Source organism: Melanotaenia boesemani, chromosome 14, assembly GCF_017639745.1.
Source record: "Melanotaenia boesemani isolate fMelBoe1 chromosome 14, fMelBoe1.pri, whole genome shotgun sequence".
Lineage (NCBI taxonomy): Eukaryota > Metazoa > Chordata > Actinopteri > Atheriniformes > Melanotaeniidae > Melanotaenia > Melanotaenia boesemani.
The window spans coordinates 24,995,734-25,011,385 of NC_055695.1; the positions used below are offsets into that span (position 1 = coordinate 24,995,734).

Consider the following 15,652-nt stretch of genomic DNA (forward strand, 5'->3'; position numbering starts at 1 on the left):
TTTGCCAAAAGTTGACTGATTCAATCAGTGGGTTTAGACAATAGGGTTTAGTGTTTTAGCAATTGAGAAAAACTGTAAAAGATTTACTAGAAAAAAAAGAAGTAAATACATTTAAGTTACATAACTTTTTGACAAGGTTACTGGTAATGTGTAGCCAAATATACTACTAGAGTAACCCAATCAATACTCTTACAAACACTTACAACACTTTTAATCAATAATGCATCAGAGTACCTTTAAGCTACAGAAATTTTGTCACATGACAGAAATTTTAACTTTGATTGGATGTTTCCAAGTGAATCAGCCAGTTTCAAATCCACCCAAGTGCTCCAACTGCGACTTGCCAAGTGGATCGGATTGTAGCGGGACTTCCCGCTTAAAGCAGCTCCTTGCACATCCGAGCTCAGCTGAAATTTGCAGGAACTGGCTGGTGCTGCGTCTGAATGCTGCAGCAGAGCGCTTGCAGATTTCAGCGCGTTCAGTGAGAAAAGTCGGAGGGCTGTACCTGCGCTCACAGAAAAGGATTTTCATTGAAAACCATCATCGAGTCAGTCAAAACAGACCATATCTGTCATCCACACATCTGTAGAAGTAAAAATATGCAGCTTAGCTTATAAAGAAATTAAACACTAAGCTTTAGTAAAAATATTCTGAGGTTCTTGAATTTACAATATAGTTATTTATAACTTCAGTGTTTTTGCTACGTTTTTATTTGAGATTGTTTTCTGCTGTTTTACAATTGAAAATGTATTTGTATTTAATTTAAAGGACTTGCTGTTATCTATACTTTTTCACTCTGAAAAGTTTCATTTTTTTTATATGCATCCAAAGAACTTTTCATTTTTGCATTGATCGTTCATTCACAGCAGCTTTTTTAATCATATCTAATCGCAGCATCACTACATTTTTCACAACACCCCCGTGTGGAAACTGCTGAGGATTCGACTCTTTCCTTCTAAACATAGAGGCATCAATTACAACACTAAGGCAGCAGACATTATCATTTCGGTTAATTCATTCACTGCAATGTCTTCCAGTGTTGCACGATTTTTGGACAGATGCACACAAATTAAAATTTTGTGGGGTATGTCTTTTAAAAAAAAAAAACAAAGATATTAAAGATATCAGTGACATTTTCTATCCAGTCGCCCTCCTCACAAGCAAATCCATCGAGCTATCAGCTCAAAAGTTTGTAGTTGTAAACCATCAGTTGTAATATTTGCAGTCAATATTGTACCTGTTATCTGTATATATATGGACAAACACAGCAGTTTGTGAATGGATTGAATGTTGTTTGCACTTCTTAAAAGGACCTGAAGATGAACTAGTGATAGAGGCCAAATAAACATACATCACATCATCCAGGAAGTCATATTTTTAAGTCTTTAGATAAGAGTTTCTGCTCACACCTGCTGATATTTAGATACAGTATTTATTTTAGGACTGTGTGTGAGCGTGTGTCGGTGCAATCGCAGTCATCGTAGGGTTAGTGTTTACTGTAGTCTCTCTCTGTGGTGCACATCTTAGAACTTAAAACAGGCATTTTGAAAAATCCTAACTTCTCTTGTTTTTGTTGGTGTGTTCTGTGTGTGTGTGTGTGTTTGTGTACGGAGAGGACACATCAATGTCAGACATTGTAAAATAGAAATCAGTCCGTTTTCATGATGTGCAGTGGCCAGTTGTAATCAGTTTGCTGTTGTTCATCGGATGAAGACCATAGCAGCAATATTTTGTACAGTCTTATCATTTGACTTCATTTTAATCGCCTTATTGAAAAATTTCATGTGGGTCTGTTTATATCGCTTTTTTTTCCACTTGTGTTGCTGTTTTTTTTTTTTCTTCCTCATAGTTGTGCTCCTGAGAATGTGTACATAAATCTATAAATACATATATAAAGATATACAAATATATTTTCCATTTGAATCGGAGAATATTATTTTTATTTGGTTTTATTTTTGCTGCTGAGCAAGAATTTATTGCAATCTACATAATTTACTGTACCATATTCTTCAGTGTGTCTTTTGAGATGCAGCTGCTGTATATTTATGGTCTGTAAACTCCCCCAGCTGCTTCTTTGTATGACATCCAAGAACTGAAAGACTTGTGCGTTTTACTGTACATCCGAATCAGTAGGGATTCTTCCAAATGTTCAGCTGTGTCGTGTTTTCAAATTGCTGTGTGCCCTCATCCAATAGGGAGAGCCCGTTACAGAGACATAGCATGATTTCAAAATGAATATGCATATCAGAAAAGTGTATTTATGTATATCTGTGTATATTCATCTATTTATACGTGAGGATAAATAGATGGCTGTGTGTGCGTGTGTTTGGACTCAATCAGAATGAAAACTAAATAAAGCAGTTCTATGAATTGTTGTCCATGACTGTAATGTCATGAATTCATTCCTTGATAAGTTGCTCATAATCATGATAATTGTATCAGGTGTTTAGACTCCACTAATCCACTAACAGACAGGAGCATGTATACACTCACCTGCCATGTAGACATGATCAAGACATGCTCAAGTTTAAATTGAACATCTAAATAAATGAGGAATAAAGTGGATTTAAGGGACATTCAACATGGCATGGTTGCTGGTCCCAGACAGGGTGGTCTGAGTATTTCAGAAACTGTTGATCTGCTGGATTTTCACACACAATCTTCTCCAGGCTTTAGAGAGAATGGCCTTAAAAAAGGGTAAACATTTTACATTTATATTTTTGTCACACTTTGGGCTCCATAGAACCAACTGGCTGTTGTTTAAACACCACACCCTACCTGATATTGTTGCTGACTGTCTATCCCTTTTTGGTTACCATGTATTTATTTTCTGATGGTTACTTCCAGCAGGATGATGCACCCTGTCACAAAGTTCAAATAATTTCAAACTGCTTTTTTGAACTTGAACATGACAATGGGTTTACTGTACTTGGCCTTTACAGTCACCAGATCTCAATCCAATAGAGCCCGTTTGGGATGTGGTGGAATTAAAGATTCCAGCCAACAAATCTGCAGCAATTATGTGGTGCTATAATGTCAACTATATGTCATGTCATCATGCTGGTGTCACTTTGGCTTTTTTTTTTTTTTTTTTTACCTTAATGGGGTAGCAAATTCAAAAAAATTGCCTAGTATTTATTTACCATTTTTAACATGCAGTCTTGTTTGATGAGAAAACATCATCAAGCACCTGGTGATTGAGCAACCACTTATGTCTTACACTGGTTCTGCAATATGAACCAAAATCTCTGAGGAACCTCTTGTTGAATCTGTGCTATGAAGGCAAAAGGGGGTTCAACCTGGTACTAGCAAGGTTTACCTAATAAATTAACCATAATTTATTGATAATTATCTTGACTTTCAAATTTCATAAGCCAATTTTAAACCACCTTTCTGCTCATACAGGTAAAGTATCTGCCAAATTCATTCCAAGGTTGGACTGTAGTAAACAAAACAGTGAAGTAGTGGGATGTGACTTTATAAAGGTCTTGTAGTGGTGCCATACCTTGGATAATCCAAATTATTAGGACACATGTCACTCATACAAACTGGAGTGCTAACTTGCTCTTTTCTATGAGAAAGTGTCCTTGCTGAGATTAATTTGCAGAACATTTCTGGGAGAAACTTGAAGCCAATTGTGGCAACAAAATCAGACTGGAGTACATATGGACACGTCACCTCATCAACACGGGTATTAATAGTATTGTTGGCCCAAAGAAATGCAATGCTATGTACTTTTTTCTTCTTAACCATTTCACTAATTCATTTATAATTATGATACTTGTGTTTTCTCCTCTGAGTCACAACCGTGCAGTGAATAAAACAAAAGTTGTATTTACAGTAACGCCCAGTCTTCTGAAGGCACACACAATCTAAATTAGAAGAACAATGGGCGTAACACCTTGTCGTTCTCCCAGCTGTGAACTCTGATTAGTCAGTATTTTCAAAGGCATGCAATGATAGGTTGATAGAGTTGTCAGTCAATGTGATTAGCTTTCCCATTGGTCTAAACGGACGTAGCTAAACTCACGTGCTCTTTGCTTCTCTTGAGGGCGGTGTCAAGTAGTTAGCTAGCCGGTAGACGGAGATTGTTGATATCTGAGGCAAAAACTAAATAAACAAATAAAATTTTAGCAATAGTCTTCGAAAATGGGCACTCGAGATGATGAATACGACTACTTGTTTAAAGGTAATTCAATTTTAAAGGTGGATAAGTGACAGCGCCAGGGCCCCCCTTTTTAATAATGGCTCGTAACAGCAGAAGGAACTGAGGAAGTCAGCAGCATATAGGCTAAGTTAGCTATCCAGCAAACAGTAAAAGATGGAAACATGATAGCTGCTGAATGCGAAGTTACTCCAGTTGCGCGGTTACATTTTTGTGTTCATGTCAGACCATGGTCATCAGTAGTGAACACTATTATCGTGAAGCATTCAGCGAGTCCAGTGTTGGTAGGCTAAAGTTAGGTGATGTTAGGACTATAAGAAGCTATCTCGCTAACATGCTAGCTAACTAGCCTCTTTTAAAAACAGTGGTTTTAAACACCCTAGCGTTAACTTGAGTTTGTGAGCAGTCTCTTCCTGTGATTTAAGAGAATAAAGTAATAGATTAAAATAAAATTCTGACGAATGTTTTCTTTTTGTTATCTAGAGCTAATTGTTACTTGGTCATCTGTCAGTCAACCAATTTAGTGTGCTTCCTTGACCATGATAGCACTAATAGAAGTCTATACCATAGTGATATATTTTATCACGGATTACAGGTTCATATTAGTTGTAAATATGCAGACTTAAGGGGTAGAACTTATTTAAAAGTTGACATAATCCATCAATAAATTATCTACTGAGAGGTAGAAAAACATGTGGATCGTTGACCTAAGCAAAAGTACCTGCATATAAACATTAAATATTTCATTACCATCCATCGTTCTACATAAAAACTCTAATTTGGTAAAAGTTTTAACGTTAAATAACATAAACATACTAGTTTGGTCTGAGTATACTATGATATCAGGTTGTTAATGTTGAGGCATAATTGTGTAGCAATCATGTTAGTGTTGTAACTTGTGGACTTTAATCTGAATAAATGGCTTTGTTTGCAGTTTGATATACAGAGACATCAGAAAGATCGGAGGTCATTACAAGAAATAACGATAGGAAATATATTGCAGAGAACAGAAAGAACCAAAAGTTTTTATGACGTTTAAAACTTGGAAACCTGACTTTAATTCTTAGAGTGCAGACTGAATTTTGATATTTGCTTTGTGCCTTTTATCATAGATGAGTGGCTTGCAGCCTCAGCATCACTACACACCACTCAGCAGACTGCTAATTTTTTATGTATATGTGAGGTTATTTTTTTTATTTATTTATTTTTTCTGGTTCCAGTTGTACTAATCGGAGACTCAGGTGTTGGGAAGAGTAACCTGCTGTCACGTTTTACAAGAAATGAGTTCAACTTGGAGAGCAAAAGTACAATAGGGGTGGAGTTTGCTACCCGCAGCATCCAGGTGGATGGAAAGACCATAAAAGCTCAAATCTGGGACACAGCTGGACAAGAGCGCTACAGAGCAATTACTTCAGCGTGAGTTTGTCTTTTATTCAGTACTTCTAACTCCTGTTGCAAGCGGTTTATTTATTTATGCCCTCTGACTTAAAAAGGTTGGTTGGGTAGTTTCTGTTTGATGCCTGTCGGATGTGGAAGGGCCTACAGGTCAAGAGTCCTCCTTTAGGGCTCCTTTTGTATCTTTTACAGAAAATACATTCCCCAGATTCCTTATACAACATCTAAACATGTATGTACAGTACATAACAAGTGTGTAACCCTTCTCTCTTCCTCATTTTATTACCATCAGGTACTATCGAGGTGCAGTCGGGGCTCTCCTTGTTTATGACATTGCCAAGCACCTTACATATGAGAATGTGGAGCGCTGGCTGAAGGAGCTCAGGGACCATGCTGACAACAACATTGTCATCATGCTGGTCGGAAACAAAAGTGACCTCCGTCACCTCAGGGCTGTGCCCACTGACGAGGCTCGGGCCTTCGCAGGTGAAGAATTAAGTTGTTATTACAGTGATAGACATTGCTTAGAGCAGGGCTCTCCAACTCCGGTACTCGTGAGCTACTGTCCTGCAGGTTTTAGATGTCTCCTACTACAACACACCTCTGCACAAGCCTGTTAATGACCCAGTGATTTGAGTCAGGTGTGTTGCATCAGGATAGAATCTAAAACCTGTAGGACAGTAGCTCACCAGGACCGGATTTGGAGAGCCCTGGCTTAGCGCATAGAGGGGTAGTTTTTAAGTAGAAAAAAAAACAGCAGACAAGGCCAATTCTAATCCATCCATCCTGACTTTAAATGTGTTGATAGAATGAAAACATCAAAGTTATTCTAATTGTTAAACTTAAAATTTGAACTGTTATTGCTATTATATTTAATAAAATATGCTCCTTTTTCTTATCATCCTCAGAAAAGAACACTCTGTCATTTATTGAAACTTCCGCTTTGGACTCCACCAATGTAGAAGAGGCTTTCAAGAATATTCTCACAGGTAAGAAAATTGACACATACAATGTGTTGCTTAATGTCTGAGGTAATAAAGCTTCCACTTATGCAACTTTTCTTTTTCTCACAGAAATCTACCGCATTGTGTCCCAGAGGCAAATATCTGACAGATCTGCACATGATGATTCTCCGGGCAACAATGTTGTGGACATAAGCGTCCCCCCAACCATGGATGGGCAGAGGGGCAACAAACTCCCTTGCTGCCAAAGCCTGTGACCCTCACATTTTTCTTTCTTTCTTTGTCTTTAAATCTTTTACAGTTTGTTTTAGCTGTCATGCTGCTCTTATAATGTTCTCTTAGTTTCAAAAGGTTCAAACTTCAAGACTCTTAAATCTGACATTCCTTTTATCTGTTTTCCTTGTTGTTTGTCTTCCTCTGATTTCAGAGGAACCTGTCTTAAATATATCACAGCCTCAGGGTAGCCAGGGGGAGGGGTGTAAAGCTACAAGGAGGTTGAAGCTGTAGTAAACTACAATCCCTTTTTAATTCACCAGATGATGATCCTATTGACCCACTCCTGTTGAGGGCTGGTGAGGGATCAGCAGACCTGCTCATCAATGCTCCAAGCTGTTTCTGCTTGCTTCCTGTTCTCAGCCTGCATATAGACTAATGTCATGGTCTGCCACAGTGGAAACTTTTCATTTCATGCGTGCTTGACCTGATTCTGTCTATCCTGCTGTAGAAGATGATCTCAGAGGAAGGGACATTTGGAGTACTGTTGTGTAGTTTGGAGTTTCCGGTTGCTACTTTGAGCCCTTCGCCCACTCTGGCATGAAATTAGCACTAGCCAGTGACCAAACTGTGCTGTGACTGACTGACTTAATATGGGCAAGTGTGGTATGCTTATGAATGTGTGTGTGCGTGTGTATTAATCATAGTGCACAAAGATACCAAAGGAGAAGATGCGTATGTAATAAGTAAGTTTTGGCTTTTGCCATTTATTTGTTTTTCAAACTGCTGAGTCCAGCCTGTTTGCAAAAAATGTGTAATGCTCCATAGGAGATGAATTGTTATTGATTTTTGCTCTCTGATTGACTGTTTTGAAGACCATCCAGTTTGTTTGTTTTAGCTCAGGTCAAATTTAATCCGGCTCTTAATGAAAATAGTTACTGCACTAATGTCCAAAAATTTCAGTTGAGCAAATTCTCATACAGACACATCAACATCATAAAGAAACACTGTTTATTTTTGAAAGGTGGAAACTGATAACAGCAAATATAAAAACCCACTATAAATGGTGTTTTTATTTAAATCAAACTTAGCTGTCAGTTGAATGTATTTGTTGAGGGGGGCTGGATAACAAGGTGTTGCATCTGAAAATGAAAACCATTAAAGAGCGCTCTCTAACACTTTCGCTCTGGACACTTGAATAGTTGCAAACTGAGAAAAAGGAACTGAAATTCACAAATGCAAATTTATTAAAAGCTATATACAATGCCTTTTTTCACCCATCTGGTTAGATATGCTTTGCATGATTTATTCGGTGCTTTATGTGATAGTTCACATTTCATTGAAATGTATGCAAAGTGTGCACATAAGCACGTTGTGCTTTTTTTTTTGCATCACTTAAAGTATACAGAAACAATAATAAATGTATTCCACATCACCATATGGTAAAGTTATTTTGGATGCTGTACAAGGGAGGTTGTACACAAACAACCTTTAAATGTGTGTGGTATATGATAATTAAATGCTACTACACCAATCATATGGCTTTATAGCATTTAAAGCAACACTAGTGCTTTCCTTTTATGGGATCATCGTTAATAATGATGCACTATTGTTGTGTAAAGATTAAAAATGAGTTTAAAAGCCAAACATACATTTAGTGGTTTTTAAGTTTTGAATGCGTCCTAGAAATGATCTCCGGTCTCTTTATTGCTGTGAGGACCATGTGACTTTTTCTGTCCTGTGAACGCCCCTCCCTTTGACAAGCTGCTGTCATTTACTATCACACTTAAAGCGTCCGGATTGCCGTGTATAGTCTGCCGCCCTGTCCTCACCGCAGAGGTAGCCAGCTGATGATGACCCTCGAGGGAAAAGCCCTGGGAAAGCGGAAGTGTGGCCTGCTTGTGTTGCCAGCTGACTGCGTGCTGCTAGCTAGCGCGGAACAGCGCTGAGAAGTGTAGCTGACGGAGCTGCTGCGTTTTTTTCGTCTTAATATTTGAAACGTACAGTAAGAAATTAAGAGAGTGGGGAGAGAGGGTGTTGTAGTGGTAGCACGTGCTGTCCTGAGACATCTCTGAGAAGACGACAGTGGGTGAGTAGTTATTGTTAGATTTCCCCCCTTGATAGTAGCAGTTTACTGTAGCCACTGACAGCTAGCGCAGCACAGCTGTCAGGTCTACACGTATGTACTGCATACCGAAACTAGACTGCTAAAATTTGTTTATACTACTTGATAATAGATAGAATAATTTTAAAGTGTGTTTACTATGTGCAACGTAGCGAGACGCTGCTCGTGTCTGCTTCCGCACAGTTGTACAGTATCATTACGCTGGTATTATACATTGTGCTCCAGACAATAGTCTCTAACATCTGTCTGCAGTGGCGTTAGCTTCACTAATACCACTGTAAAGGAAAGTAGCTTTAGATTTTTAGCTTAATCAATTTCTATATTACTATGTGTCTCTGTTAACTTACGTTTGACGATCTTTACTGTAAGCTGTTTTCTGTTAATCCACGTGTGTTATCCTAAAACTGACAAGCTCCAGAAAAAAAAAAAAAAATCTAGTTTAATCTCTGTGTTTACACACGATCCCTGTTTAAAGATTAAGAAAACAATAACTGATTAAAGTTTAGCTGTTATCTCTAGTTTGGGGAGGGGGTTTATGTCTTTGTTTATCTAGGTCAAGTATGGGCCTCTTAATCGTGTCCCCCTGGAATAACAGTATCAAGTAATGAGTCGTGTTAATACATTATTATTGATTTGGATGGAATAACTGGTCATCTGATGTGAGACCTGTAGGAAGTTAAAACACAGGTACACAGGTTTCACAGGATGTTTATTTCAGGGCTTATTAAATATGTGGCTGCAACCAGAAATTACTATAAAGCCTTTGTTTGACTCTGAACCTTTTTCCACAGATTGTTTTCTTAAATTGAATTATCTCCTCATTGTGTACCGTACTTAATCTCCTGTTCAAAAACAGCAGTGTTTAGTACAAAGGATTACACATGATGGTTGTGCAATGCTGTGGTTTACCAGTGTGTTGCAGCGACAGACCTTTTATATGACAACAATCGACCGCTACTAACTTGGGACCACAATAACACCCACTTTGGGTTTATATTTTTATTTTTTAAAACATGTTTCTCATGTTATTATTAGTAATGCCTCTGTTAATAGCTAGAAAATACACATTACTTGGAGACATTTCCAATTTAAGAGAAAATTTTAGTCAGTGATAAATGTGCCACAGGCTGCAGCATGTTCAGCCGTGTGCCTCCTATCTGCAATGAGGGGTTATCTGAGGGAAGACAGCTGTTTATCAGACTGCTGCACATGTCAGTCACTGCTACTGACATCACTTCAGCTTTTCCTGTGGATTAGCAGCTGCTTTGGCCAAACTGGCCCACTCCCAAATAAGCAGCTTTCCTTTAAATGATAAAATATTTTTCTAGATACATGTTATGCTCACATAGCAGGAAACTGGTTTTAAATGAACAGACCGAGGACATTTAAGTAACATCGTGACAGTGTTGTGAGCTGAACTGGAGACAATATCGACTTACTGCACAGTTTTATTTAATTTCTCTATCTATAAGGTGAGCCTGCAGCCTTACCGGTAAACTGAGCTGTAGGCGCATCAAAAGTGGAAATACTTAATCAATGACTAAAATTGATAAGATTAATTAAATTAACAAATACTTTAGTAATTCCAGAGGGAAATTACAAAGTAAATAATTGTTTTTCTTTCTTTTCAAAACACACTGACACAGTAGCCAATGAGAAAAGAACTTAACAGATAACACAGTATGTGATGAGTTGATCACTTAGGGTCATCTTCTACCATTACATGGTGAATTATTATTTCTCGGATCCTTACAAAGTGTTCAAACAAGGAAATGGCACCAACAGACAGAACAAGCAAAAGCTAACATTCAGCGCTTCAGTGGGCTGCATGTGAGGTGACTGCCTGAAATTCTCAAATCTATGCTTCATCAGTTTGTTTTCTGATGCTGATCAGTCTCTGTAAAGAGTTGACACCCAGAAAGAAAGAACAAAAGAAATGGCTACGGAGAAATAAATTGGGGGTGTGGATAATAAAGCGGGAGCGGACAAATATGTATATATATATATATATATAAAACTGTAGAAAATTAAAGAAAATGTAAAGATAAAATGCAAATATAAACTAAATCAAATTTAATTTATAAGGAGCTTTCCATGTAAAAAAGCAACACAAAGTGCTTTACATGATAAAAAACTGTTTATGTATGTTAAAATAAGCTTTTTCTAAATATAAAACAAAATATAAATGGAAATTAGAATCTATAAATGCATTTGAAAACATAACAGGCTACATAAAAAGTGAAAGCAAAACAAAAATAAGTAACAGACTTAAATTAAATTAAGATTTTAAAACTTAAAAAGTGAGAAAATGAATCCAAATGTAATTAAATGCAGAAGTCAACTGAAAAAAATAGTAGTTGTTTATTTTATAATTTCATGCCCACATATGTTTCTATATTACATTTTAGTACATATGAGAGTACATTTAACTCTTTGTAGAGCCACCGAGTCATCCTTTTAGTTATTTTTAATTTTCGTAGTTTTGGTTGTCAGTATTACAAATATATCTGGTACATGATGACCACCGTGAGTTTCAGGAGTAGTTTCAGGAGGTAAAGCACTTATTTTATTTCCAGCATTGATTTTATATGTAAGAAAATTAAATAAATTCTTTTCCTCTTTCTCTGTAGAAACGTTCCTCTCCGTTGGAAAGTTGGAATAATTTGCGCTCATTGTTATCCCAGTCATCCATCACCTCCAGCCCTCGTCCGTCTGTACGGCCAGTGTCTGGAAGCTGTAACCATGACGACAGGCGGGTGTTGCCACCTGCCTGGCTCTCTGTGCGATTGTGCCAGCAGCACAGGGCTGTGGAAGAGCGTGGAGGAAGCGGGTGGCGATGGATGCCAGGCACTCTACGTCACCCAGGTCACAGCCATAGATGGACGGCTGCTGTCCTCTGTCCTCAAACCCATGAGCATACAAAGGTAAGACTTATAACACACTTATTACAAATGTATTAATGGCGTAGAATGAAAACATAGTATTTATTTTCATGTAGACTCAGAGCAATTAAGTAGTCCAGAGATTTTTTTATATATATGGGCAAAATGTTACAACTTAATTTGGTTATTTTTGACATCTTTCTTATTTTGTGTTAGTGATGGTCCAATCTGCCGTATATGTCATGAGGGAGGCAACAGCGAGACTCTTTTGTCCCCGTGCGACTGCACAGGGACGCTGGGCACGGTGCACAAGAGCTGCTTGGAAAAGTGGCTGTCATCTTCCAACACCAGCTACTGTGAGCTCTGTCACACAGAGTTCAGCATCGAGCGCCGACCGCGGCCTCTCACAGAGGTAACAAAGGTCAATGTCCTTTGCCTCGTCTGCTTCGATCTTTCTTCCCATCCTCTGTGTTCTCCTTGGTTTGTGATCAAGTGTGCATTAATGAAAGAGGGAAAGGTCTTTTTTTTTTTCTCTCTGTGTGTGTTTTTAGTGTTTTTGCCTTCTAAAATTTCTGCACTCGAGTAACTGGAGATCTCTCCAACTTTCTCTCCATTTCCTCTCTTTCAAATCCATTTCCTCCACTCTTGTTTTTTTTCTATTCTCTCACCCTTTTACTCATTCCACAGTGGCTCCAGGACCCTGGTCCTCGTAACGAGAAGAGGACACTTTTCTGTGACATGGTGTGCTTCCTCTTTATCACGCCTCTAGCAGCCATCTCTGGTTGGCTGTGCCTGCGGGGGGCTCAGGACCATCTTCAGCTGGGAAGCTGGCTGCAGGCCGTCGGCCTCATAGCCCTCACTATTGCTCTCTTCACCATATATGTCCTCTGGACCCTGGTAAAGACTTAATTTACACACATCTTTATGGTCTGAAAACCTAATTTGAAGCACTGATGTTAAATCTCATCTCCATATTGGTTGGTGTCTGCAGGTATCATTCCGCTACCACTGTCAGCTGTACTCTGAGTGGAGGAGAACAAATCAGAAAGTCCGTCTTCTCATTCCTGAAGTCAAAGAGTCTAACTCTTCCCAGCATTCCTTGCTCTCTAACAAACTCACAAAGAAGTCCGCCAACGAGAGCATAGTATGAGACAGGATGGAGATGTGTGGGAGCTGGCTCTTGATGCATTGTGCCTGCTGGCTTGACTTCAAAGCAGCACTTGTGGGCTTTTTTTTTTTGTTTTTCTTTGCATACTTTTTCACATTGCCCTTTTTTACAAGTCTGTCCTCTTGTAGGTGCAGAATGAGTACTTTCAAATGAGGTCTGTCTGTCCTCATGATGGGTGTTGACCAAGATTATGCAAAGGCACAGAAGAAAGGGAAAACGCATGGAGATGATCATGGAGAAATTATTACCATCACATCAACGTGGATGTAATTGCTTAGTTATAGGACATAACTGAAAACAAGATGAGGAATGGACCAAGTTAACTTGTTAAGAAGACTGACTGAGTCTCAGTGAATGTTTCATTAGTTGTGTGCTGCTGCGGCATATATGTGGACACCCAATAACGTACACGGGCCTTCTATATTCTGCACAACATCTGAGGAGCTCTGTGTGATCACATATTATTCTGAGAAGGACAAATGAAAAGCTCAGATCTTTGGTTTATATTTCACAATCCAGACTGAACTTGAACTTAAATTTGTTTTCGAGCAGTTTTTTTTTTTAACATCTCCGTTCAAGAATTGTGGCTGCGTAACATGAGTAAAACCAGAGATTGTGCAATAAAAACTGTGGACATGGATGCTGTAACAACATGTGAAGGGGCCTTTACCAACATGCACAAATATGCATGCAAGCAGCAATGTTAAATACTGTTGTGAGTTTTTTTTTTATTATTTTTTATTAGTAAGTGCATTTTTTAATCCACTTTAAGAATGGCTGGATTTACTACTCCTACTGACGTAGGCTTCAACAGTGTCCTCATTGAGGTTCTTGTATCATCAGCACTTAAGAAAGTAGGGGTTTTATATAGATGGAGCTTAAACTCCATCAAAATGGCCTTTAGAGGAACATTTCCACCAGTGGTTTCTAATGGCTGGTGCAGTGTACTAATATATCTTTCTTTTTGTTAGTAGAGGTACTTAATGATTGGCTTTTGGCTCACAAATTCATGCATGTGTCTACTTTTCCACAATTACAGTAATCAGGGATTTAGAAACTTCCTGCAATCTTTCATCATTCTCTCAAAGGTAGATCTTTTTCTTTATTTTTTTGGTGTGACTTTAACTGGTGTTGCTGATCAACCAGTCAGAGCTGATCATCTCAGAAAAACACAAAACTGTGGAGTGCAACTGGTATCCAGATTTTTAGGCCACAACCTGGTCCACTTTTAACATTTCTTTGTTCCACTCAATTTAGGTTATGAGGAGATGGTTAATTGCCTCTTATGCACGCAGTGGTCTGCCCAAAGGGAGACAAGCTCCAAGGTAATTACAATAGTGTTTAAAATAACTTCTTTTGTTACAAGCTTAAATCAGTGGACCTGACGTAGAACCATAACCCCAAAAGCAAAGTCTCTAAGATCACAGCTGTAAATGTCCATTTCCAGATACCACAGGGGTCAAAAGGCAAGCCCGGTATTCTTGTGCAAATCTTTTTCATTCACAGATGTGTTAAAAGTGGCAACTGAGAATAATCAGTTTATTTATTTTTGTACTTTTTGAATCACATGATAAGTTACTGACCTGATTTGATTCTTCATAGTGTTTCAGTTTTTGTATATTGGATCCATTTTGCCGACTCACAGAATATGAACACATTGTAATTGCATACAGAATATTACTCATGGTGTAAAGAGGCCAAAGCTTGCAATGCTCTGCTCAAATGTTCAAAGTTTTTCTATTTGAAATACACATTTATTTTAGAACAATCAGACTTGAGTAATTTGTTTATGTAAACTGATGTGTGGTGGTGCAGAAGTCACAAGTAGCTGATGTGTTTTAAAGGTGGGAAATACTTTTGTTTTTGTGCTATCTATTAGTAACATGAAAAAGTGTTAAAAGCTTTAGTTGGGGCTGTTGTGTAAAAGCAGGGTGTATTGCAGTAGAGCTGTTGGGGAGAAAATGCATGGCAGACAATGACCGCTGACAGCTTGGCATAATCAGTAACCAGTAGCTGTAAAAGTCATCACCTCGCCCTGGTGTACTGTTTACACTGCCCGTGCACTTTGATACGTATAGCTCCTAGTGGGCCAGCCCACAGTTAAAAACTTGTTTATGTTTTTGACTGACCTCAGGACAAAGGATTATAATACTGCAATGCACCCAGACATTCGATGATCCACATGTTTACTGTTCCTGCTCGTCATAAACAAGGATTTACCACAGGAAGTATTAGGATCTGATGTGGCACAGATGCGAGGCACTGTAAAGAAGAGGAACAAGAAGGAAATCTTTTAATTGTATTTCCTTTTATGGAAATGTGTTCAAGTTGCATTAAAATTATGCAGCGTTGCTCCCCTCTTTGACTACCTGCTGAATCCTGTTGGTGTAATATGATTTGAAAATTATCCTTTCTCCCAAAAACTGCTTCAGACTCCCTAAATTCCATGATTCAGATCCAGGAAATGTTTTGTAAATCATTGTTTGCTTTATTCACACAAATGAACACAGATGCAACATGAATAACAGCATTTTTTTCTTTTTTTTCCCCCCCGGAAGCAGAGATTGCTAATACGTATAATTTGTAATTAATGTCACAGTTCTTACATTATTAATGTTACAATGTTAATCACGTGTAGTGGGAAACAAAGGATGTTTACACCGAAATACTGGTACCTGCGGTCGGCCAAGAACTGTTTGTAACACCACTAAAACATAATAAATTCTGAGTTGAGAATCTGGA

At 38.2% G+C, this 15,652-nt stretch overlaps 2 protein-coding genes across 3 annotated transcripts; both read left to right on the top strand.

Moving 5' to 3' along the window:
- Positions 1–4,035: 4,035 nt before the first annotated feature.
- On the top strand, positions 4,036–8,170 carry LOC121652791 (ras-related protein Rab-11B-like). Its single transcript, XM_042005805.1, has 5 exons — positions 4,036–4,189; positions 5,386–5,581; positions 5,853–6,046; positions 6,469–6,549; positions 6,634–8,170. The coding sequence occupies exons 1-5, from the start codon at positions 4,150–4,152 to the stop codon at positions 6,777–6,779; spliced, it is 657 nt and encodes a 218-aa protein (XP_041861739.1). The 5' UTR covers positions 4,036–4,149; the 3' UTR covers positions 6,780–8,170.
- A 311-nt stretch (positions 8,171–8,481) lies between these two features.
- Positions 8,482–15,652, top strand: march2 (membrane-associated ring finger (C3HC4) 2). Of its 2 annotated transcripts, none has more exons than XM_042005803.1 (5): positions 8,482–8,824; positions 11,491–11,784; positions 11,959–12,163; positions 12,430–12,639; positions 12,734–15,652. In XM_042005803.1, exons 2-5 carry the CDS (start codon positions 11,603–11,605, stop codon positions 12,890–12,892), a joined length of 756 nt encoding a protein of 251 aa, XP_041861737.1. In that variant the 5' UTR covers positions 8,482–8,824; positions 11,491–11,602; the 3' UTR covers positions 12,893–15,652. The 2 variants fall into 2 exon arrangements, with proteins under 2 accessions (XP_041861737.1, XP_041861738.1); XM_042005804.1 differs by having other exon boundaries at positions 8,486–8,824; positions 11,959–12,154.